This window comes from Macadamia integrifolia, chromosome 14 (genome assembly GCF_013358625.1).
Source record: "Macadamia integrifolia cultivar HAES 741 chromosome 14, SCU_Mint_v3, whole genome shotgun sequence".
In the NCBI taxonomy this organism is placed as follows: domain Eukaryota; kingdom Viridiplantae; phylum Streptophyta; class Magnoliopsida; order Proteales; family Proteaceae; genus Macadamia; species Macadamia integrifolia.
In genome coordinates, this window is record NC_056570.1 from 2,674,192 (window position 1) to 2,699,769 (window position 25,578).

General features: G+C 37.6%; 1 protein-coding gene across 1 annotated transcript; it reads left to right on the forward strand.

Annotated features, from left to right (window-relative positions):
• The first annotated feature begins 287 nt into the window (after positions 1–287).
• Positions 288–23,811, forward strand: LOC122061819 (ATP-dependent zinc metalloprotease FTSH 11, chloroplastic/mitochondrial-like). The gene is made up of 17 exons (XM_042625308.1): positions 288–1,289; positions 1,860–2,013; positions 3,064–3,156; positions 3,345–3,433; positions 3,725–3,848; positions 4,218–4,337; positions 4,914–4,964; positions 5,229–5,290; positions 8,341–8,398; positions 14,390–14,515; positions 14,600–14,680; positions 15,658–15,787; positions 15,993–16,141; positions 17,645–17,926; positions 22,200–22,289; positions 22,396–22,449; positions 23,402–23,811. The coding sequence occupies exons 1-17, from the start codon at positions 664–666 to the stop codon at positions 23,537–23,539; spliced, it is 2,427 nt and encodes an 808-aa protein (XP_042481242.1). The 5' UTR covers positions 288–663; the 3' UTR covers positions 23,540–23,811.
• The last annotated feature ends 1,767 nt before the right edge of the window (positions 23,812–25,578 follow it).

Genomic DNA, 25,578 nt, shown 5'->3' on the forward strand with positions numbered 1-25,578 from the left:
GTACCTTAGTGGGTCCTTATTTGCCCCCGGATGCGAGAGGCCTAGTTAGCACATAAAGGAAAAAATGAAAATGACAATTGACCTACCTAGATTGTCCACTATCCTTGAAGATCATATCATTTTATCATGATGCCACCATTGGAAGATCGTATGGAGGTATCTTAAGAGCATGAGCACGGTAATATAGTCTGTTTTTATACTAATCATGTAATTTTCCCAAAAAAAAACCCAAACACAGCCGGTGGTACAAATTCTACGAAAGATTCCTTTTCAAGGTCATTCATGGCGGTTACACGAAAAGCCGCATGGTACAAATGCTACGAAAGATTTTTGTGCGCCCTCAGATGGCGAGGAGAGAGAAACCAGAGAAGAAGAGGAAGAAGAAGAAGAAGAAGACGACATATACACCACACAGAGTTTATAAGTGATTTAGTGCGCGCGCGCACATTCTTAGTCAACGAACTGATTAAGCTCAAACCCTTGCTCCACTATTAATCGAGATAAGGTTTTCGGTTTTCCTCTAATCTTTCTCTACACTCCTTCCCTCTCACTCCGGATCGTGTGGCCAAGAAGCTCGAACGTTGCCTCAATTTTGCAGAGAGGGAAGGAGAATTGAAAGAGATAGTGTTTCAGTTTGGAATTTACAAACCCTAATTATTCGCCATGACTGCTCTTCAAGCTTCTCTTCTTTGCAGACCTTCATGTTCTCATTTATGTTATCCAAAACATCCTCGCCTTTCCACTACTAATATTCTTAACTACAATTATTTTACATGTCTTTCATTATCATCTTCTAAATCTCGTCACTGGAAATCCCGAAATCACCGGCACCGTCATTTAATAATCCATGCATTGCAGTCTGAAAACACGAATTCAAGCACTGGATCGAACTTATCCGGGAACGAGATGATTTTGGATACAGAAAATTTTCAGAATGGAGATTTCTCCGGGGAATTAGGTAGTGAGGATTCAAAAAAGGAACCGGAGGTCTCAGTCGTAGAAGCAGTGACAGCTAGGGAACTCCTTCCCGAAGTGGAAGTAGTCACAGAATCTGGTAGTCCAGTAGAGAAAGGAAAAATGGTCAGCAAATTTCCATTGATGGTGTTTCTAGTTGGAGTATTGGCGTCGGTAAGGAAGGGATTCGAAAAGCTTGCACCTTCAGAATGGTTGAATTGGTGGCCGTTTTGGCCGCAGGAGAAGCGGTTGGAACGTCTTCTTGCTGAAGCTGATGCAAATCCAAAAGACGCGGCAAAGCAAAATGCTCTGTTGGCTGAGCTCAACAAGCACAGGTTCGCTCGGCAACTTTATATTCTTTAATTTGCTTTTTCATTTATTTGTTTTATCATTCCCTCGTTGCAGCTCACAAGTTTGCTACTTCATTCTTGCATTTGATTATAACTTCTGAGTTTTGGAAGCATTAATCCACCATGCTGTAGTACTGCATCTGCATGTGGAGCTATAGTGAGAAGAATATAGTAGCGAACGTTATGGAAAATGTAATGTCAGGTGATTTACATTATGCTTGTCCCCACTCCCCCCCAAAAAAAAGAGGAAAAGGAAAAGGAAAAGAAAGGGTGATTTATATTGTAGAAAGGACCATCAAATTTGGTTGTTTTTTGACTTTTAGCTTGAATCTTCTCTTTATCAGTTACTGTTGCAGCTGTATTAGGTGCATTAAGTGGTAGGTCCGCAGTTGGATTGGTTCAGGTCTCTCAGATTACTAAATTGAAAAAGGAAATGTTGTAATTGTATGCTGAAATGACAGAACTTATATGTTTGAAGGGTTCTTTTAGATCTTTATATGCTGATACTTTGTGTTCAGAAGCTTATGAGGTTAGTGTTTTCATTTTTCATGGAAGTCCTGAGTCTGTAATCAAGCGTTTTGAAGAAAGGGATCATGTCGTAGATAGCAGAGGAGTGGCTGAATATCTTCGAGCTCTGGTGGTTACCAATGCTATAGCAGAATATCTTCCAGATGAGGGATCTGGAAAGCCGTCTGGTCTTCCTACATTGGTAGTGTTGACTTTTCCTTGCTATTGCTTTTTTCTTTTTTTCTTTTTTTAGTTTAATTGCATATGTAGTTGGTCGATCACTGTGGGATGTTACTTTTCTTGTTGGTTCCATATGTGCCACATTTTTGTTTGTAATGTTTAGCAAAATATACCTGCGTTTATAAGTGCTGGTTTCTTTTAAGCTCAATGCATGTTTTATTCTCTTTTTTATTTCCCATTTATCTATATCCCTCCCTCCTGTACAAAATCACCCATCTTCCCCCTTTCTTTATAGCTTTAAAATGAAGAGAACTGTGTCCCATTTTACCTTTTAATTTTTGTTCTTTGGATCTCAGTTTTGTGTTTCAATTGTTAGCTACCGTTGATTACATCACAAAATGAAAACAACTTTCATGGTTGTAAAATACCAGTGCTTAGTAAACCAGCAAACCAGAAATGTAAAAAGAGAGAGAGAGAGAGAGAGAGAGAGAGAGAGAGAGAGAAGAGAGAGAAGAAGTGCAATCCCTTCTATCACACCAGCCACAAATATATACGATTCTGAATACATGGGCTTAGTAGGAATCCTACTAGGGAAAGAAGTTTGGTTACATTGAAAGCAAACAACTAGCTAAGCGTAAGTCCTAATTACGAAAGGAAACAATTAAAGGGATAATAGATAAAGACTAATCTAACTATGTTAGGATATTCCACGGTACACTTGTTCCATGGATGTCCATGGGCCAGCAACCCACGCTGCACACTCTGACAATGGTGACTAATGGGGAAAAATGCCATTGGTCAGGAAGAGGTAGAAAAAATGAACTTATGGAGCCGACCCATGATTTGGATACATAAGTTTGCGTTACTTCAAAGTTCAAATGTGTTCTGTCGTTTTTGACAAACTGCCTCTACTATTATTTTTAGTATCATATTGCTGTTGTAGACCTGTATCTGTCTACCATCGGCTCTCTTTTCTTATCATTTTTTTTAAAATATTTTCTTCCTTTTTCTCTTATTAATTTTTTTCCAAGAAGGATCATCACCACTGATTGTTAACTTTCTGCACTTGTAGTTGCAAGAGTTGAAGCAGCGTGCATCGGGAAACATGGATGAGCCCTTTTGCAGCCCTGGAATTTCAGAGAAGCAGCCATTGCATGTTGTGATGGTATGGAATAATAGACAAGCAAAATTTTCTTGCTGACTTTTAGGATTGGAAAAAAAAGGGTGTTAGAAACACCAATAGTGGTCATAGGATTGTACATGTTTATGTTATCTCCGCAAGAACTACTGAAATCAAGTCGTGCACTGCAATTCAGTTTTGTGATCCAGAGCTTGACTGTTTACATGTATTAGGTTGATCCTAAAGCGTCAAACCGATCAGCACGTATAGCACAGGAGCTCATCTCAACTATCTTGTTTACTGTTGTTGTTGGTCTGATGTGGTACGTTATTTCTGTAAAATTTCGTTTATTTCATTCATTGAAGTCTATCCAAATGTTGTTGTTTATTCTTTGGCTATGTTTTCTACTTCTGCTATTGTTGCATTTGGAGACTGTTTCTTCTGTTCAATTTTGTAACAATCTTCTGGTGGTAACTCATTAGGTGAGTTCCCGCCAGGAATACGAATGTTACAATTGAAACTTTGCACTTTTGACTTTGCTGGTTGTAGAAGTCCGAACTTACATGGAATCTTGAGTTGTTAATTATTTGTTAACTACAAGATTTGTTGCCAGGGTGATGGGTGCAGCTGCACTTCAAAAATATGTTGGTAGTTTAGGTGGGATAGGTGCATCTGGTGTGGGCTCAAGTTCTTCATATGCTCCAAAGGAGTTGAACAAAGAAGTTATGCCAGAGAAGGTAGATAGTCGATACTCTGTTTTTTAAACACTTAAATTTACTGCTTTCAGTTTGTGATTTCCTATTGGATTTTTTATGTCATTATAGTAATCTCACTTAATTTTGTATTTCTTACTGTTTTGATTTGAGTTTGAGTTACAGGATCAAGAATTGGTGAATTATTTACAATCTGTCATAGCATCTCTTTGTAAATACTGAGAATGTTTGCAAGTCATAGCACTGGTTATGTAAAACTTTGATGGTTGTGTGAGTCTGATCATGCATGTCAATAAATAAGTTATTACTGTCATTCATTCTCTCTCTCTTGGCACTCTTCCAATGCATAATTGAGACATTCTTCTTTTGACTGATTAATTATCTTTTTTGCAGAATGTAAAAACCTTCAAAGATGTAAAAGGTTGTGATGATGCAAAACAGGAACTCGAGGAAGTAGTGGAATACCTGAAAAACCCTGCAAAGTTCACTCGCCTTGGGGGAAAGTTGCCTAAGGTTTGTCGACATCTTAATTTTTCTCAATAATGTATGTTACGGCTAACAATTTTAAGCTAAAATCCAATTCATTTTGTTTGCTAGCATATTAGCTTGATTATTACTGTTATCTCCAGCAGGACTATAAGATTGAAAGTTCCATTAGTAACTGAATCTTGGTTGGCCCACCAATGCACACAAAAACAATCTAATCCTTAATGCACACAAACACATCTAATCCTTTCTTTCTTCCCTCACCTCCTTTCCTTTCAAAGAATTTGGTTTACATTTGGCATTACGGCAGGCTGTGGGCTTTGATGTTCATGTATAGCTCTTCATGGCTAGGTTTATGTTACCATTTAAAATTGAAATTGAATCACAAAGATAATTTTATTTTTGGTTTCTTTGTTCCTTTGGTTACTAAACATTTTTTCTTATTGATTCTTCAACCATTGATACTTCCTGTTGGGAAGTAATTCCTTTGTTAGTTCCTCATGAGTCAATAAATTATGCCTCTGCCATTGTGCATTTCCCATAGTCTTTTCTTCTGTTGATTACTTTTGCTATCATTTGAATTTAATTTGTTTTGATTTGTAGGGAATTCTTTTGACTGGAGCACCTGGAACTGGAAAGACTCTGCTTGCCAAAGTATGTGTTCATTTGCATGTGTGATAGCTTTTTCTGTTTGAGTTGAGTCTCTTTAAGTTGGGATTGCTAGCATTTTGGTGCAATGTCCTCTATGTCTGAAATTGGTTGCCGCATTAATTTTTCTGGCAGTCAGATGTTTATTTTGATTGTTATTAAACTTAGATTGGAGGTATTTCAATATGCATGCATACATTGGTTTCTAAATCTATATGCATTTTGCTGGATTATAACTTATGTCCACTTGTTGCATCTGGATCTGTGAAGGCCATTGCTGGAGAAGCGGGTGTACCTTTTTTCTACAGAGCTGGTTCTGAGTTTGAGGAAATGTAAGTTTTTTCTTTTTAATTGCGAGTCTAGAAAGTTTTAGCTGCCAATTAATAAAAGAAAAAGTATTATGTTCTGGAATCAGAGGAGGGGAAAATGCATCTTACGTACTCCGTAACTAACACAATAGTGTTTCTACTGGCATATGGACGAGCAAACATGGTTTTACACTTTTACTGATACTTAAACTACTCTGAGATGGTCACTCTTGTTATGCATTTCCTCCTTCCCTGCTAATATATGCCTGCTAAAAGAATGAGGACTTGCATCTGTTGTTATGCTTTTAGAGCCACTGTTTTATTTCCTTCCTGAAAAATCACAAGTTGAACTCAGCTGAAATGCGGATATTGTTATGAGCAGAAACCAATGAAGCCAAGAGAATATATGAGAAAAGGAGAATGAGTTTAAATATGTGAAACAAACGGCAATGTGGAGTCTTTTGGATACTTTGTATGGATGAAGAAGGCTGATAAGGAGGTGGATGAGTGGTAGTAGGAGAAGATCTCATATTTTACTGGATAATTAGGCCATAGGATGGCCGAACCCGATTCTTCTGTGTCAAGTGGTTGGATATGAAGCACTGAAAGGGATACAGAGCATGGGCCAGGCGAGAACAGTCGTTGAATTTTGAATAGGCCTGAGCTAGAGGCTGCAGCAATTCTGCATGTGCGCCTGTGTGGTTGCATCATGCAGCCACATCTGCCTAGGTTGTTTTGGCTAATAAATTTCCCTTCTAAGTTCATGTACCTTGTAGATTTACTCTCTGAGACATGACTTGTTGATTGGTTCATGTGAACCTCTTCATGAAAAATCACCATGAGAAATGGAAATACACGCAAGTAGCACAAGCATTAGATGTATCATGTAACTATGTAATTACCCCAAACATTTAGCTTAGCCATAGGAAATACAGCTCCTTACAGTCCATTCCAAAAGTCCGAGTGATGGATAATAAATCCTTCAACTAAATTAGGGATTGTAAGGTGCAATTAGATATCAGTTTCAATTGCTAGGTAATCTAGGGTTCGGACCAATTAAAGAGAGATTAAAATTATGGAATAAATGGGGGTTTATGGTTAGGGCTTGATGGCAGAATTCAAAGAAAACTAGCTGAATGAAATCAATCGAGCTTGAAATGCAAGGTAGTTGGACCTAGACAAAGTGTAGATCTCTCTTGAACAAAGGGACATAGGGGTGATTTCTAAAGAGTAAACCAACTTGCTAGTAGGCTAGTGGATTTCAATTGAATAACATAAAAATCTTGATCATAATTGAAGATTTTTCAAATGTAATTAGATTTAAGTGGTTCTGTTTGTGTAATATCATGGAGAACTGTGAGAATAATGCAAAGAAAGTTCTTTTATAAATCACAACAACAACAGCAACTCAGTTTTTTTATAAATCCAGACTTCAAAAATGGAGAGCAGAACTTGGAATTTTAACCAAGGAGCGGGAGCTAAAAAGAAGACAAAAGAGAAGACAACAGCCCATTTCTGCATAGCATTAATTATAGCATCAAAACATCAGCAAAAATAGCCTAGCTCCTGTTAGTAGCTTAATGATTTTATGCAGGAACAATCAATACTTGTGCTTTATAGCAACCTGCATGTGTTTCCGATCTTACATCCCATATTTTATTGCCTTCCTACAAACTTCTGTCCTTGATAAAATTGGCAAAGGACTTATCTAGGACTGCATTAAAGGAAGTCAACTTAAATGAATGAATTAAAATGACTCCTATTCTTTACTGTGTTGAAGCTATTAAAATTTTCCACAGTACCTAGAACAACTGATTAGAAACTCAACAACTCTTCCTATGTCCAGCTGATCTAATGTTAACTGTATCACCACCATCACTTTAAATCAACCGCATCTTGAAAGTATTTTCCGATCCTTGATACTGGAGCAGGATTTGTGCAGTTTGAAGTTGAATGAGGATTTGGCATATTCATTATATTAAGAACTAAGGCTATGTTTGGTAGCCAAGAGAAGAAAAGAAAAGAAAAATGAATCTAGAAAAGAAAGGAAAAGAAAAGAGAAGAAAAGAAATGAAATGGTGAGAAAATAAAAAAAGTATGTGTGTTTGGTTACCATTAGAAGAGAAGAAAAGAAAAGAAAAGGAATAAAAAGTTTTTGTATTTTCTCATGTTTTCTTGTGTTTTTGGCAAGATTTTTTTTTGGGAGCAAAAGAAAATTTCACAATTCCCTAGGGGAATTTTGAAATTCAAAAACTGAATCTTCTCTTGGATCAGGACATGCTAAGCACAACGAGAAATTCTTAAACCAATTGTACTCTTTTCTTTTCTTCTCGTGGCTACCAAACACAGCCTAAGCTGCTTATTTAACTTTTCTAATATATATGGCTGAGCTCCCCAACACCCCCCCCCCACCAAAAAAAAAGAAGCCTCTATTTGTATGTACAATTTAAACCTTATTTACCCAAAACAAAAAAATATGTTTTCTTAGAATTGCATGTCATTTTCAATAAAAATGGGGCCATATGGTTGCCAAGTATGAAGTAAGCCATCATCCTTATGGAAGCGTTATGATTATTTTGTTACCTTGGGCAAAAGAAGAGGAAAAGGAGAAGAAAAGAAAAGCACTGTCTCCCCCAAGCTTGTTTGGCTGATGGAGGAAAACTAAAAGAAAATTAAACAGAAAGCATTTTTTTTTGGTTGTTTGGTTCCCAAGCTATTACAACTAGGTACATGGGAAATAAGAGAGGTTGTGCCTTATCTGATTTCTCTTCCCCCAGTTTCCCATGGGAAGGGTAGGACAAGGTGTGGGGGATGGGATGAGTTTCTCAATTTTGGCATATAATTTGTCAGACATGATAACCAAATGACCCTATCCTTAGATTTTCTTCAGTTCTCTTTTCCCACGGTCTCCAGGAAGGCAACCATACACACCCTGAGATATAAGTATATAACAATATTTTTTCTGGAACACTTGTGCACAAAAAAGCGGAGTGTTACATGACTAGGTGTCTAGGTTGTAATTATTTTTGTTGTTCATTAGTATAAACTCTTGTCATGTTAATTTTGTACGCCAGGTTTGTTGGGGTTGGTGCTCGGCGTGTACGGTCATTATTTCAAGCTGCTAAGAAGAAGGTTCTTATTTTCTGACTGATGAACTCTGTTTTACATGGTTTCTTTTATAAAATAATTTTTCAAAATTCTTCAATGATCGTATGGAAATTTCATTTGCTTCAAGTGTGAGATTAATCTCTGATTCTTATATTTAATTTTTACAACTTTATGGCAGTTGGTTAATACCGTCTGTAATTGGGTGAACTATCTATTCTTTTAATTTCATCTTAAGAAAACTTTTGAGCTCTTGGTTCCTGCAGGGCCCACCTTGGCCATGGAGCCCCAAATATCTGCTACATGGCAGTTTGGGTGGAGCCCAAATTATGTGGACAGGTAGACCCCAAAGTTCTCTGCTCAGATATCAAATTTCATCCCAAACAGAGTTTTCCAAGTGGCAAAATTGAGCTTTGGAAAATCCAGGAGTTGGGATAATGCACGGTAATGGTCAAAGTACCAGTAGGCATGCATGGACATATGCAAGGATGCGTGTCAATACACTGTGGGGATGTTAGATTGAATTAGACTGAGATTTGACAAGTTGATAATCTGGACCATGTTCTCTATCCAACAGTCGGAGTAGCCACGTTATCCAAGTGGCACAATGAGACAGGGATGCGCAAAAAGCCCTTCCTACTTGTGCTGCACAAAATCCTTTTTGCAATTATTGTTTTTGCTTCTGTTATTGGTGCTTAATCTTGAAACAACCCGCTGTTGTATTGGCATTTGTTTCCAAATTGAAATGGATCTTATTTATATCAGGGCTAAAACATGACTGTGTGTTGGATGAAAGCATGTTCTATTGTGATGCAATAACTCCAGATGGGAAAATAGCAACCGTGTAATAGGTGAAAATCTGCGTGTACTCCTAGGCATGGTTTAAAGTATCGGTCTGTATCATATTGGTCGATACCAATACAATACACTTTAAAAAAATGGAAGTGTATATCGATACGCATTGATACGTATCTGCAGAACCCATTTCACTTTCAAAACAGAGCCAATGTTTTTCTCACTGGCAGTACTTAAGTTTCCAAAATTTGAAGCACAACTGCACAATTGATCTCCCTTTCTTTTCTTGGACTTGGGCTTTGAATCATCTACAATCAAACTGATGTTTAGAGATTGAAGCATAAAAAATCATCCATTGAAGCTAAACATAGTGCAAAATAGGTAAGTTGAAAAAACTCAAATTTTTTTCCGTAAATCTTTGTTTTACTTCTGTTTTTTGCTATTTTTGAGTAGATTTAGGTAAAACAAACTAAAACCTTGCATGAAACATGAATTATTGCATCAATTTGTTCTTAGATTTTGAAATTTCTCAAAAAGTTGACAATAGACTATTACTACATGTAAGAAACCTCATCCTTTATAACAATTTCAATTGAATGCACTTTTCTCTCAATATAGTTTATGCATGATACATGTTATATATTGTTTATTTATCTCTCTTTTTTTTTTTCTTATTTTTTTTTTAATTTAATGCAAAAGTGTATTTCCATGTGTATCTTGTCCATTTCTGTGCATATCTTTAGCGTATTTTGCGTATCTCTAATACTATACGATACTCTCCAATGCGTCTCTTAAAATGGCCCAACCGATACGACGACCGATACTTTAATACTTGCTCCTAGGGATGTAAAAGGTGATGGGATCTGATAGAATCTGAATTTCTTAATGGTTCTCATAAATCGGAATGAAGTTATGGAAATGCTAGCTCCATAGAATATAGAGGCTTCAAATGCTTGAAGATCATCTGAGATTACAGTTTCTCCAGAACATTGTTAGGGACTAAAGTGGGAGACGTCATTCTTACTAGGACAAAGTTAAATATAGAAACTAATATATGTGAGAACCGTGTAAACACCTCAGGGGTATTAGTATGTGTTAAGATATGTACTAGTGTACTACCACAGGGGAGAGTCCTTGTTGGGTTATATTTTGTTGTCACTAGTGTTCCTAGTTAGATAAGTCTAGGTTGAGTTTTGTCCCATGTAAACTCCTACTAGGATTGTTTTACTAGATAAACAAGGCAGAGCACCCCGATGGACACACTGTCTGAGTCTATTGTGGTTCAGCATCTTCTCCATTGTTTCTCTCTACTCTTCTTCTCCTCTACAGGTCCTGGTTTGTTAGGCTTAGATTTGTTACATGGTATCAGAGCCCTGAGACGAAGGAAGGTCTTGCTGGCTAGCTTGGCTTGCTGCTGTGGGATGAATTCTGAAAGTATGAGAAGAGGGAAGGTCTCCGCAAGTCGGGAAAAAAGGTTTTCTTATCTGGTTTCATTTGCTGCTTTGGGATCCCTCTTGCCGCTGTCTAGGGTTTCGGAGATTGAAGACAACCATTGATTTGACTATCATATTCTGTTCCAACAATTTGCTAGGTTTTGTTTGCTATCAAATCTGCCAAGGGTTGGTTGCTCTGCTGGTCGAAGAAGAAGATCAAGAATTTTGTTTTCTGATATTCTTTGATCTTTGTTCAATGGTGGTACTCTTTCCCTGTTATTGATTTTCTGCTGTTTCTGATGTTGGTTGAGTTTCTGTTTTGGTTTACTATCTTCCCTGTGCTTGTTTTGGACACGTGGTATTGCCCCCCTTTTTCCATTGGGTTTTGTGAAGGTTTAGTTTCTGCTACTCTGGAGTTTTGTTGTTCTGCTGGATTGTCTGGCAGTAGTGTGTTCTTCTTGATTATTGCTGCTTCCCTAAGCGATGGCTCCATCAATGGCTTCTATCATGATCCTAACAGCGGCCCATTTCAGAAGCTTGAGTTGAAGTCCACAAACGAGGGAAGTCAGGTTTCAACTTTTCATCGTATCAGTTGCATAAACGTGGATTCATCAACGACTTCTATTATGCAATTGGTGGTTGCTTTGATTGCTGTTCACTTCGATTACCGAGCCTATTTGCTTTGTTGTGGTTGAGTGACTCACGAGCATGGTTTAAAGTATCGGTCCGTATCGTACCGTATCGGCCGATACGTATCCGTATCGGTCCTTACCGATACGATACATGAAATTTTTAAAACCCTTTTGTATCGATACGTATCTTACAATACACACCGATACGCACCGATACGTACCGATACTCTATGAAAAATTCAAAATTGAAGTGAAATGTACGTTTCGGTATGTATCGATACGTATCGGTGCGTAGCGATCGATGCACACCGATACGGTCATAAAATGGCCAAAATGGGTAATTTTTTAGAAAAACAATTTTTTGAGGTGTTTTTGTTCCAAAGTTGCTGCCAACCATTTTTTTCTCTAACTAAAGTGGAAATCAAGGTTGGGAACAAGGATTTTACATTTATGAGATAACTGCAAACCTTAGATTCTTAGTGCGATACTCTCAATTTACTGTTTATGCATAATACATGTTATATATAACTTTTTTTAACTATTTTTTTATGCAAAAGTGTATAAAAAAGTGTTTCCTATCCATTTATGTGCATATCTTTAGCGTATCTTAGCGTATCTCCGATACGATACGATACCCTCCGATACGTATCTTAATTTTGGCCGACTGATACGACGACCGATACCGATACTTTAATCCTTGCTCACGAGAGTTAGTTCCTTTGTTAGTTCTTTATTTTTAGGGAAAATTACTTAGACACCCCTTGTACTATGGTCCAATTGCTTGACACTTCTAAAGTTTGAAACTACTACTTGAAGCCCCATGAAACCTGATGGTATTAGTCTGCTTTTAGTGCTTGAATCAAAAGATCATTTTACTCTTATGACTAATTCAATTGAAACCTGTGAAGTTAAAATGTCCAACTTACCCTTTAAAAGTGTTAACCTAAAAATACCCAAATCCATTCACTGTTGCAACTCCCCGACGGCTGCAAGGCATCACCGCCATGACACAACACTAGTTTTATGCGATTAAGAAACAATTTCTTTTCTCCCTTCATCACGTTTCCTCCTTTAAGACTTGGAAAACTCCTCTCTCTCTCTCTCTCTCTCTCTTGGAAAGTCATCCCTATAGAAACCCTTCAAATCTCACTCTTCTCCCACTTTTTTTTTTTTTTTTCAAGCTTCATTGTGGCCCTAGGGAAGGGAATTCCAAAATCAAAGCAGACGACAGTCTGATTGTGAGCTTTAGCGAGATGCTGATCGATTTCAAAAGCCCCATCTTTTCCAGTTGATATCGAACTAATGTGCAAATTAGGCAAGACTAGAAGCTGGTGGTATGACTTAAAGCGATATCATAAATTTCAGGAAAACAAAGAACCAGAATTTAGGGATTACTGAGAAAATCTATATCACCCAAAACCCTAGTTCCGATGGAAGAAAAACCTAGGTCGAGTGGATTATGGAGTGGCCTGAACCTTGCGATTGTGTTGGAAATTCTTTCGGAATCTTCCTAGGATATCCAATTGGACCAAGATTTGAGTTTTGTCAGACTTTCAAGTTGCTGAATGGGATAAGTAAAGAGTAAACATGAAGGGAGTTTAAATTGAATAGGATGAACTAAATTTAAGAGGAAAAAGATATGTTATTTCTCAAGACAGAAAATTAAAAAACGATTAGTACTTGAGATTGATTCAAGTTTCAGACATGAAACTAGGTAGCAGCAGAGAGCAGAGAGCAGAGAGAATTTTGCTTGCGGTGCAGTTGTTCAACGATGAAAGGAAGACAACTTCCTCTTCTTTCCTGCTTAAATCATCCGTGATAAGTGCAAACAAGTAAGGGCTTAAAGTTGATCCTTGATGTAACACACTTGTAATTGGGAATTCGCTACCTTGACCTCCCATGGTTCTCACTGTAGTCAGTACGCCCTCATACATCTCTTTAATTATTTTCACATACTTGCTCAACACCTTTCTCTTCTTTAGTACATGCTAGATTAACTCTCTATGGACGTTGTCATAGGCTTTTTCTAGGTCAATAAAGACCATATGGAGATCCTCCTTACAACCAAATTGGTTATCTTGGTCAAACACAAGTATAAGGATCTTGATCAAACACCATATGCTGTTCTTCTTCCATGAGCCTCCTGAGTAAGTAAATAGCTTATGTCGTGGATCTACCTAGCATAAAACCAGATTGGTTATGTAAGATAGCAGTTTCTTTTTTCAGGTGGAATTCAATAACCTTCTTTCATAATTTCGTAGTTTGATTCATTAAGTTAGTACCACAAGTCAATATATAAGCAGGAACAGAAAGCATTTCTACTGCTTTCAAAACAGGGTCTGAAAAAACTGCGTTAAATCAACATAGGACAGAATACGGGAGAAGTCGAGTAGCAGGAGATCCACAGTTCAGAATGAACTGGATTTTGGATTGAGTTCCCTTCTAGGTGAGAGGAAGACTTGATCAAAAGATGGGGGCTTTGTGATGGCTGGATTGGGCTGTGGGTGATTGGCTTGGGGAACCAGTTAACAGAAAACTGAGAAAAAAAAAAATCTGAAACAAAAAATTCTGAGAATAATTTTACCTATTTGTGATTGGATGACAATAGAAGATCTTCAGGAAACTGCAGTGTAGTAGTAGTAAGAGAACATGAGCAAAGACGATCCGCCCAGGATTCTCACCGCAATGTGTCGATTAGATCATACACCAACCCCTTCTTTTGATCAAACACAAGAATCTACATGGAAGAAGAAGAGCAGCAATAGTAGCAGTTAATTATCAAAACTGTGGTCTAGAAAGCTTGCCCAAGAGTTGTAGATAAAAATTAGAAAGAGAGCTAACCACCAATTAGGGAAGTTCCCAATCAGTAGTGGATTTAACTACAAGACTGAATTTACTTATAAGAATATAAAGCTAACAACTTAAATTGTCCCAAACAACTGGAACACAACTTAAACTGAACCATCGGTTCAACCGAATGAACCAGACACGAAAAAAACAAAAGAAATAAAACAGAAACTTATAAGGGAAATTGCGGGCTTAAGTAGCCCTCATCCCCTATGTGAGTAGGTCTCCACTCTTCAATACTGCATCAACTTGCTTCTTCTTCTGGAATTTCTTTGCTAATTGTGTCTTTTATGTTCTACGCTCATTCCTAGGCACCATGCATCATTTTCATTGATGAAATAGATGCTGTTGGGTCCACTCGGAAGCAATGGGAAGGCCATACAAAGAAAACATTGCATCAGCTGCTTGTTGAGATGGACGGTTTTGAGCAAAATGAGGTACATTTAAAGAAGCTAACCATTTTGTTTTATTGCTATATCATTTCCCATTAATATCTAAAACTTGCAGCATTTCATTTGTAGGGCATAATATTGATGGCTGCAACAAACTTGCCTGATATTCTTGACCCAGCTTTAACAAGGCCTGGTAGATTCGACAGACATGTAAGTTCTTTTAAGGTTTCCAGATAACTAGAATGGTGCTTGAAGGAGTGTCCGCAGGATTTGATGTCTGAATTTGATCCAAGAAATGAAAAATTTATTGGAACTCTATGTATCAACACCAAAATAAAAATTTAATGGAGACTTGGTGCTGGATTCTATGGGAAAGGTCATATGATTATGAAAAATAATCAATTGGAAGCTCACAAACTTCAGTCATGGTTATATCTATCTAGCTATATGCAAACTTCTTGGAAACATCCTGCTAGTACAGGAATAGAAACATGGCTCCATTTTTATTTTCTGAGCCAGAGCATTGAAAATGCAAACTTATGATCATGGAAAGATTAATCTGTGGATGGACTTGGAACTTTTTGGTCATTCAGATTGTTGGTGAGGAAATTTTTAGTAGGAAAAATAAATATTGTCCAGAGACAAGGCCATGGATGGCATGAACACATATAAGTGGCACATACAACGCATACAACAAGTAGAGAGAATGAAGACGATACAATTTTACAAGGCCCAATATATAAATTCTTGTTTATACATACCTACTTGGCTAACTCACTGGTTATAAGTTGGCAGAGGCTGGGATCCAATGAAATGGGATGTTCTCAGACTAATGATATTCACTGTAGAATATGAGAAAGCTTCCAGGGCCCTCTACTCCCCTTTATCAGCCAGGATGTACTATAATTACCCCAGTGACAAAACATGCCTGTGATCCTATTTGACTTAAAGTTCAGGAATCTTTCTTAAGGCTCTCAAACTTGGATTTTCAGGAAAGCCATACATCTTTCAGCATTTGATATTCAAAATCCAGTTGTTGTAAATAGTATCAAGTGCATGGAGAGTGCCTCTTGCCTCATGGTCTTGTGGTCTTACCATTTAGAATTGAATTAATTTAACGTTATGTGGTTATTGAATGTTATGTGGTTATTCATTATTGACTGCAGAACTAAGCAAATGCTTTGCAGATTGTTGTCCCGAGTCCTGATGTACGGGGTCGCCAAGAGATATTGGAGCTCTATATACAGGACAAACCATTGGCTGATGATGTAGACATCAAAGCAATTGCACGCGGTACCCCTGGGTTCAATGGTGCAGGTGTGCCTTCAACATTGTGTTCTGTTGCAATTAATGCACTGATATTTTTTTTCTTACCATTGTAGCTTGTCTTGCTATCATGAACATGCTCATGAAGAGAGCTGACACAAGCATCATAGGAGTACTCTGCCATCTGGAGCAAGCTTGTGAATGATGCTCTCTCTCTCTCTCACATGCACATTTTTTTTTCTTCTTACTGTATTAGATCTGGCGAACCTGGTAAACATTGCAGCCATTAAAGCTGCTGTTGAAGGTGTTGAGAAGATAACCGCGGCACAGCTTGAGTTTGCGAAGGACAGGATAGTTATGGGTACTGAGAGGAAAACAATGTTCTTATCAGAAGAATCTAAAAAGGTAAGCATATTTTCATGACAACGTCAAAGCTAGGGTTCAGACTTATAGATCAGTTCACTGATTTCTGTAGTAACATCAATGGTTTTCCTAAGCTTATCAGCATTTGAATAACTAAATTAGAGTTTTCACTGCAAGGCAGGTTTGCTGTGGGTATGAGGTCAACCATGGAATGAGATGTCAACAAATTTAGCCTGAAATCACAATTATTTTGCTTTTCATTTAACTCAACTCAGCTTTATCCCCAACTAAATGGGATACAGTCGAGTAATTAAATTTTCATTTAAAGAATCTCTGAAATATTTCCATTTCGGTTGCGATTGAGGCCAAAAGTTAAATATTTTGCCATCAAATTGGTAGCGGAAGGTACTGCTCCAACATCTTTTATTAGTTTTTAGAAATAGTGGAATATATTGATTAATTAAGATATGAATTACAAGCCCGTAGAGGAGGCTTATTATTCTTCAAAAGGCTGAAAAGCAAAGTTGGAAGGGGAGGGGATGGGAAGAACTACTCAAAGACCTTGTTCTACTGAAACTAAAAAGGGTGAAGCTTCCTAGATCCTTTTGGTTTTCCATGGGTGGCTCATACATAGAGGTTCTTGGGATCTTAGTCATCTGAGCCACCATGTTATTTTAGAAAGGAAGAATTTCAAACCTCCGAATTCAACTTTTTCTATTTCCTTATTTTTTTATTTATTTATTGCTAAGGGCCTAAGGCTCGATCTGTAAGTCATTTCTATCTTCCTATTTTTTTGTCTGAAATCCTTACCTAGCACATGCTTTTGATGGTTGGCAAGTTCCACTTGCAAGAATGGAGTCCATGAAAGCAGGGGAACAGCTTGAGAAGAGGGGGGGGGGGGGGGAGATGCATCCATAAAACATTCCATGACCTTTAGTCTCGTCCTTCTACAAGTGCTCGGGGTTTGTTGAGAATATAGATTACAGGCCACACTTGCAACAACAAAATCTATTTTGGGTACATAGAAAATATTGTGAGCTGAGTTTTGGTGTCTTTCCATCTGCTCCTGATATTCTTTCTTGGCAACTGTTTCCTTTCTGCTGCCTACTCGTCTGATTTAGTTTGCAAGTATGAAATATGAAATATCCAAGGTAGTTCCCTAGGACTTTTGAACCAATTAAATACTGATTATTGCCCAGAACGTTGGACCCCCCCTCCAAGTAAATCTGCTTCACTCGTTGACTTTTCAGATTGGCATGGATGTATCTGTGTATACCTTCTTGGTATCTTTAAGAACTGGTTATAGACATGCTATAAAATTCAGACTTGTGGGTGCCGTCAATGAGTATAGCAAACTTTTGATGGACTTTATTAGCTCTAACATTAATCTATTTATTTGTTTTGTTGTATCATTAATTACTCCAATTTATTCCTGATTAAGTTTGATTTTGCATTCTGCATGGTTGGACTTACTAACCGATATCTAAACCATGTCATTTAACAACAAAACATTGTTTCACAACGTCTATATACATTTCTTTTTAGCTCACTGCATATCATGAGAGCGGCCATGCAATTGTTGCATTCAACACCGATGGTGCACACCCCATTCACAAGGCAACAATAATTCCACGGGGGTCTGCGTTAGGCATGGTTACACAGCTTCCCTCAAATGATGAGACATCAGTTAGCAAGAAGCAGTTATTGGCACGTCTTGATGTGTGTATGGGTGGGAGAGTTGCTGAAGAGCTTATCTTTGGTCAGGAACATATCACAACTGGAGCAAGTAGTGATCTTCTTACAGCAACCGAGCTTGCACAATATATGGTACTTCCTATACTCCGTCACAAGTATCTCCCATAGTTTTAAATAACTTGCCATGACAAGATTTCAGTGAGAGATCACAAGGCCAATGTTCTTGCTAAGAATGGTTTTTCTATTTCAAGTTTTGTTGCTATAGTTAATTCATTCTGAAATGATATTCATGTTGAAGTTTGAGTTTGATTCTTACATCTGAACCTTTTGCAATATCTCATCTTGAAGCTCCCATGAATTTCTGTTGGTGAAACTTCCTCGGAATGAATTTTGACTGCATCCATGGGTTCATTTTTGTTTATTGTTACTCACGATAGGGTAGTTCCTATTGTAAGATGTTGAATTGTAGAGTTTAGGCTTGTGTATAAGTTGGGTCTGAGTTTAGTTTTTAGTGATTGGTATTAGTGTTTATTTTCCTTCATTATTTCCTTGTATTGGATTGTAATTAGGTGTTGGAGGCTTAGTAGGTTTCCTGCGAGACTCTACTTTGATGATTTATAAATAAAGGAGGAAGCCACGATAGGATATATACTGAATCCTATCTAATGTAGTACTGGTTTGAATATCAAATCAGTAGCCAAAATAAGATCTTTTCTCAGGGGATTAGGTTCAGACCGCGGTGTTTTTTTTAAGATAACAATACAGTAGGTGGTTGGATGGGGCTGTGGGTGAGGTTGTGTGTAGTAGGTTACGGGGGAAGAGTCTGCTGAAAGTTTCAGCCAAATTGGATGAGAAAGCAGAAGTTACGGTCAACTAGTAGTGGCAGTAGGAGTAGGGTTAATTTTGGGTTTAGAATATGAAATTAAATCACTGATTTCAGATATGATGTAATCTAATATCTGTAGCTTAATTAGGTCATGTAAACAGAATTGGTTATGGGTGATGGGATCTAAACAGTGTTCTAATTGGGGGGGGGGAAGGTAGGGGCAGAATAGGGGAAGCAGAAATATATTCAAATCCAACCAATAGAAGGGGAGGGGCGGTGTTCTTTAGGGTGTTTGTGAACATTTGAAAATCTCAGGATGATCGGGTGGTTGGTCTGATTAATCTCAAAGAAGTCCTTGTATCTGAAAGTCTATAATCTATGGTTCTAGTTGCAGAAAATTAAGATTACACTTAATTGTTAATGACTGATTTTTTTTTTTTTGGGGGTGGGGGAGGAAATCGTGAGAATATGAATAAGAAACCAATAACTAGTAGCAGTAGGAGAGAAAGAACACAAGCTAGATCCATCTGGGCTTTAGACTGCAAGGCGTTGATTGGATCAAACACAAATCTCTTCCTCCTTGATCACTCACAAGGATATCTTCGCAGTAGAAGACAAGTGGCAGCAGCAAGCTTTAATTTCAGAATCGTGGTTAAGGGTAGAAAACTTCCACATTGTTTATTTATAAACCAACAAAGAACTTGGAGTTGGGCTAGGACATCCCCCTAGCCAACTCATAATTATACAAACCTAGACATGCGAACCTAGAATCGAAGTGGGAATAGGAATTGCCTCCCTAATCAAGCTTGGCTATGAGCTTTGGCTATTCCAAATTAACATGAGATCGTGAGAATATGAATAAGAAACCAATAACTGGTAGCAGTAGGAGAGAAAGAGCACAAGATAGATCCATCTGGGCTTCAGATTGCAAGGCGTCGATTGGATCAAACACCAAACTCTTCCTCCTTGATCACTCACAAGGATATCTTCACAGTAGAAGACAAGTGGCAGCAGCAAGCTTCAATTTCAGAATCGTGGTTAAGGTTAGAAAACTTCCACACATTGTTTATTTATAAGCCAACAAAGAACTTGGAGTTGGGCTAGGACATCCCCCTAGCCGACTCATAATTAGACAAACCTAGGCATGCGAACATAGAATCAAAGTGGGAACAGGAATTCCCTGATGCAGATTAATTACCAAAATAGGCTTGTTTTATTGGGAATAAGCCTAGGGTTGGGTTCCATACATGTTGGGCCTTTGATCCCATGTGTTTTGAGTGTAATAGACCACTTTTATGGGTCTAAAAGGGGGGGTCTAAGATTGAGTACGGGATTACTAGTTAGTTTCCTTTTTAGTTGGGTTTGATTTGAGTTATATTTGTTTTCTTAGGAGTCAGGTTATTAATTGAGTCAAGTCATTAGTAGTTAGCTTCCTTTTTCAACTAGTTTCTAATTTCAGTTAGTTTTTAATTTCAGTTTTTAATAACTATTGTATTAGGACTTAGGAGAATATTTGGTTTCCTTTTTGAGGACCCTTCTATTTTGTAATTCCCTCCATTAACATTATAAATAAAAAAGAGGAGGCTCCTAAAATCCTAGAATGACTTTAATAAAAAAATGTAATTCCCTCTCCCATTAACATTATAAATAAAGAAGAGGAGGCTCTTAAAAGCCTAGAATGATTTTGATGAAAAAAATAATGGTTGTTGCTATTGTCTTCTTCATGAAAAGTTGTCTTGTGTTTGATCAAGGCTGAAAGAATTGGTGTTTGATCCAATTGACTCTTTGCGGCGTGAAGTCCAAGAGGTCTCTTCAATTATTATTTCTTTCTTTTCAAAGTTTATTGCAAGGTTCTTCAAATCAGGGTAAAGATCTGAAACTGTGATTGAATTCTGGTTCTGGAAATCTCCAGATTTCTTCCTACTGCCCCTACTCTGTTTTGGAAGATCCAACCAGCCGATGGCCCTCCCCTTTTGATCGATTGTTGGGTTTATTAAGAGGGAGGCTCGACCTTAATTTGGAACCAATCAGACCAGGAGATTTTGAGTTATGAAGTTTCTTTCAATTCTGGCCGAATGCTAAGTTTGTCCATATCTGAATCCTGTTTCTGTTTTGCCTTGCTGAAATCTGTTGTCTATTTAATATCCCAGTTCTGCTACTATTTAGTCCTACAACTGGTGATAACTGATTTCTGCAATTCTGAGTTCTGAGTTCACGGTGTTGCTGTTTTGTGGAGTCGATTCTGGTTTTACCTAATCTGTGCTGTTTAATATTCTACTGTTGAGGTTTTCTTGAATCTGTTGGGATCGACTACAAGGTTTTAGAACCTGCTGTCCAGATTTGTTAGTATACTGCTGTTGGGTTACTTGGTGGATTTTGGTTGTTCTTTGATTTATAAGTTCCTGCAGTATTGGGTCTAGTTTGGTTTGTCAAATCTAGTCCTACATTATTCCCTCCCTAATCAAGCTTGGCTATGAGCTTTGGCTATTACAAATTAACACATGAAATAAAATCACTTAAATTATACCAACATTTGGACCGCATTGGACCAGGTTCAATTGAACTAAACTAAAGACTAAATAACATGATATAAAATTAAGCGTTGAAAGAAAAAAAAGCAATTGAACTTCAACAACCGACTAGGCCACAGTTGGCCTTATTCCTATGGATGTAGGCCTTCAGATCTGCCTCACTATCGTGGCAGGTCGGATTCTCTTCAGACGCTCTCTCTCCTCTCCTCTCCTCTCTTTGCAATCACAGGTACTGGTTTCAGATCCTGTTTTACCACAATTTTAAAGGGTAGTATTTAGGGTTGTCAAAGCATTTAGGTAATGGTGTAATGCTGCGTTATTTTGGGGCCCTAGATGCAAATTGCCTTGATTAAAAAAAAATAAAAATGAAATCAGCGTGAATAAAAATTAAAATACATAAAATTTTATATACATGCAAATAAAAGCTAAAAACATAAATATAGCATGCTGAGTTCCAAGTACTGAATACCAAATCAAAACAATATCCAAGAACTTGGCGTCTTTCCCATTATTAGGATTTTAACGACACATTGTGGATCATCAATTTAATTGTGGATCATTAATGAGTTCCAAGTACTGAAAGTTTATTTAATTTTTATCTGTTCAGTTCATTAGACTATGAGAAAGGAGTTCTTTTATTTATTTAATTTTTTTCTTTTTGGGGTGGAAGTAGTGATGGCAATCTGTTGACTTGGATTCGGTTTTGCCAAATAGTGGGCTTGACTGTATTATTATTCGGCAGCCAACCAACCATGCCCCATAAAGCACACAAACCATCTAGCAATCTTACATTAGTTGGGTGGGGCCCCAGGGTCAAGGCAGGACAGAGCCCTGCAATTGTTGACACCCCAGGTGCCGGTAGGGGGCTGAAATTTTACGTTAAATGCTCACAATGGTTGTTTTGCAAATGATCTACTAGGCACCTGTTGGCCTAGACCATAATGATGCAGCTGGGTGTGTTCTCAAATGTTTAGGCAAGCCTCTAACTATACTGACAGCATTCTTTCGTTATTTTTTGTATCATTTTATGGTCAACCTTTTCTGACAGGTATCAACTTGTGGAATGAGCGAAACTATTGGACCAGTTTACATTAAAGAGCGACCAGGGTCAGAGATGCAATCACGCATTGATGCGGAAGTATGTCCATGGATCTTGAGTTGTTTGACTGGTTCTGTTTTTTGTTTTCTTAGATGATGTCAATACTCTATATTAGGTTTTTAAATTTATGGTTTGAATTTTGCAGGTTGTGAAACTCCTGAAAGAAGCATATGATCGTGTGAAAGGCTTACTGAAGAAGGTTTGCTTATATGATTTCCTTAGTTTAGAATAGCTGAAAACAAAGTTTAGTTGGAATATGCTGTGAAAATTGGTTTTGTCTAGGCCTTGAATACCTGTTTTAAATCTTAAGCAGATGATGAATGTATCTTGGCCCTTTTTTAGGGAGGGGGTTGGTTTTGGACAGTGACAGGTCCGAGGGGTTCTTTGCTCGAGTTGACCTGGATTAAATATGAATCACTGCCATTTGACTATGATGCCTGTAGACCTGTCCATATTTCGGGTGTTTAGGTGTATGGGACCCACTTAGGAAATTGTTTTGACCAAAAGTTGACCTGATTGTGTTATTCTAACCTTAGGTGTTTTGTCATTTTATAGGACTCTTGCTTCCATTTCTGTCCATGGAAAATAATGTAGCCAGATTAAATGGTCAGGATCTTTGAGTCAGTTTTTGGTGTAGATAACGTCATGTTGTTGCAGATCACCTGCACCCACAGCTGGATAATGTGTTTGAGTTGGCTAGCTGTAGATTTTCCTTTTTGTCTACATATATTTGGTGTCCTCGACTTATTTCTGCCTGACATTATATGAGTAGTCTATCTGCTGAGTCTGGCAATAGATTACCCAGTATTTTCTTAGAAACATTGGACTGGCTTCTTGTTGCTGTTAAGGGCATCAGTCATCAGAACTGAACGACCTGGGAGCTTAGAATTGGTGATGTTATGGTAAAGATTGACGATTAAATAGATTTTCACGGGAATTTGGTTCAGGAGAAAGAGTTGGGTAAATCCTCTGCAGGAGTAAAATATTTTCTGAATTCATTTGTTTGATGTGGTTTGCATCCATCGTCTGTTTGCATCCGTCATCTCTTATGCAACCTTTGGAACTTAGGAACACCCCTTTGTTGTCTTTGTATAAGCAAGTGGTGTAACCGTGTAAGGACTAACTAGCTGTTTTGTTCAACAAAATTTCAGCATGAGAAGGCATTACATGCACTTGCAAACGCACTTCTTGAGTATGAGACACTTGGTGCAGAAGAAATAAAAAAGATTCTTCTTCCATCTGGTGAAGGCCGGCTTTCTGAGCAACAAGAAGAGTTAGCATTGACTTAAAAAGCTGCATTGTCTGTACGTAGTCTCCAATTTAAGTGAAGCAATGTACAGTTTATGCAAAGCATCAGGTAGTTAATTTATTAATTATGCAATTTCCCATTGTATTCTCATTTTTCTTGTATATTAACACCTGCATCTCCACTCACCTTCCCCTACACATACAACTTGCACCTAATCGATTCGCTTCACATAATGGTTGAAAGGGAATATTCATGGTAAAATTTTGAATATTGCCTATTTATTTGCGATAAAGGAAAATGTTCCCTGAGCAACTGAGTCCTATAAAGTTTTTTTTTTTTCCTTTTTGGGCTTTGTTTCTGTCGCTGTGAGGAGATTCTCTTGCAGGTCCTGCTTCCAGTTTGATCATACTCACTGGTGCAACTCCATGGACTAACCTAATCATGGTTTCAAACATGGGAATCAGACCGATCCCAATTCCGGATGTTCTGGAGCGGCGGATATAAGGTTTTTGGGAACGGATCACTGGGTTCCAGATTGGAAGGCGGTTTCCAATTCTGATTCAACCTGGATCAGACTTGGGCGATTGAATTTAAAATCCTTGAACCTAATGGTCCATGGAACTTTTAGCAACTCATATCCATCTCTTTATGGCCCTTAATTCATGCTCTCTTTAGAACTTCTTATTCCTAGCCCCTCTTACCACTTTTCTTTCATCCTTCTTTTCTAGTGAGTCTTTCGATCCAAAATCCCACTGATATCTCTTTCATGTTGTTGGTGGTAGATATTGAAATTTTTTCATAATTGATTATGTGGCACTCATACGTGGAAGGTGTAAAGATGTGCTAAGTAGATATGGCCGTTTTACAGGTTTCTTTTAAATATTACAAGGAGCAAGGTAGTGGGAACGGTTTAACCGTGTTTTTGCCTCCAAAATTTGAAGGTTGCTATTTAAAAGAGAAAATTTGGGCCAAGGACAACGAAACTCATCAAAATTCTACTCATCACCAATTTCGTTTCTTTTATAGTGATAGATTTTACTGAGGACTCTATTTCTTTTTAATATATGTGATTTTATTGGGGCAAGAGGGACACCATTTGTTTTATCGAAATTTGATTACATTGAATTCGTCAAAAAGGGCTTCTGACATGTCGGAGCAAAAATAAATACGATCAATGTATTAAGAGGGAGTTATTGTCAACACATGTTAGTCTCGTGTTAGTATCTCTGTCATGGCTTATTACTGAGTGTAAAATTTGGCTACAGATGGAATATAATGGCCTTTTTGAGGCACTGCTTTTCATGGGGCTAGACCCTAGTTAGCAATTCGGCCGACTCGATTTTTTCCGAATTATGCGAAAAATTCTGATCGAATCCAAAAAAAAAAAGGTAAAATTTGGGATATTTTGTTTTTCTAATTTGAGTATAAAATGCGAATAAATCGCGCTGAACTGAATTATTCGGTTCACTTAAACCCACTTATAAAAAAATAATTAAAAAAAGAAAAACAAAATAACCAGTGGACTGAAATAGGGTTTTCCAGTTTTTCCATTTCTTTTCTCCCCAATTTTTTGATTCAAGACTCAACCGTGCAAACCCTTTATTTTGCATCTAGAAGCTATCCAAATACACGAATATTCTTGAAGTCTTGAGTCTCTTGAATTCTTCTCTATTGATTGCAGGCACATGAACACAAGTATGTGTTCTTCTTAACCCACCACCTTTTTTTTTTTCTTTTTTCTTTTCGAGTTTTGGTTCTTCAAACTTTGAATATGAATCCTTCATTCCTTCTAACACTAGCCTATGGTCTTTAACTATGAATGCTATTTGAATTTGGATCCTTCTAGCTTCGTTTGTTTTGTTGGTCTTTTCTTGAGTAATTGTTATGTCAAAGGCACTGTTCAATTTATTTGGATCTGAATCCTTCTAGCACCGTTTGATTTATTTGGATATTGCTTCCATAATGATTTTCACATCTTGAAAATAACCTTAAAGTTTCCATCTTAGAAAGTCATGTACATTTTAGTGAATCTGAAACTGTTCAAGGATGGAGCTTGCCTAGGAGAAGTAATATATACCA

Excerpts from the sequence above, each read along its gene's own strand:
- LOC122061819 (XM_042625308.1), top strand. The coding sequence starts at position 664 with ATGACTGCTCTTCAAGCTTCTCTTCTTTGCAGACCTTCATGTTCTCAT. Across the intron at positions 2,014-3,063 it reads CGTCTGGTCTTCCTACATTG|TTGCAAGAGTTGAAGCAGCG; the intron begins GTAGTGTTGACT and ends CTGCACTTGTAG. Across the intron at positions 15,788-15,992 it reads CCCTGGGTTCAATGGTGCAG|ATCTGGCGAACCTGGTAAAC; the intron begins GTGTGCCTTCAA and ends TTACTGTATTAG.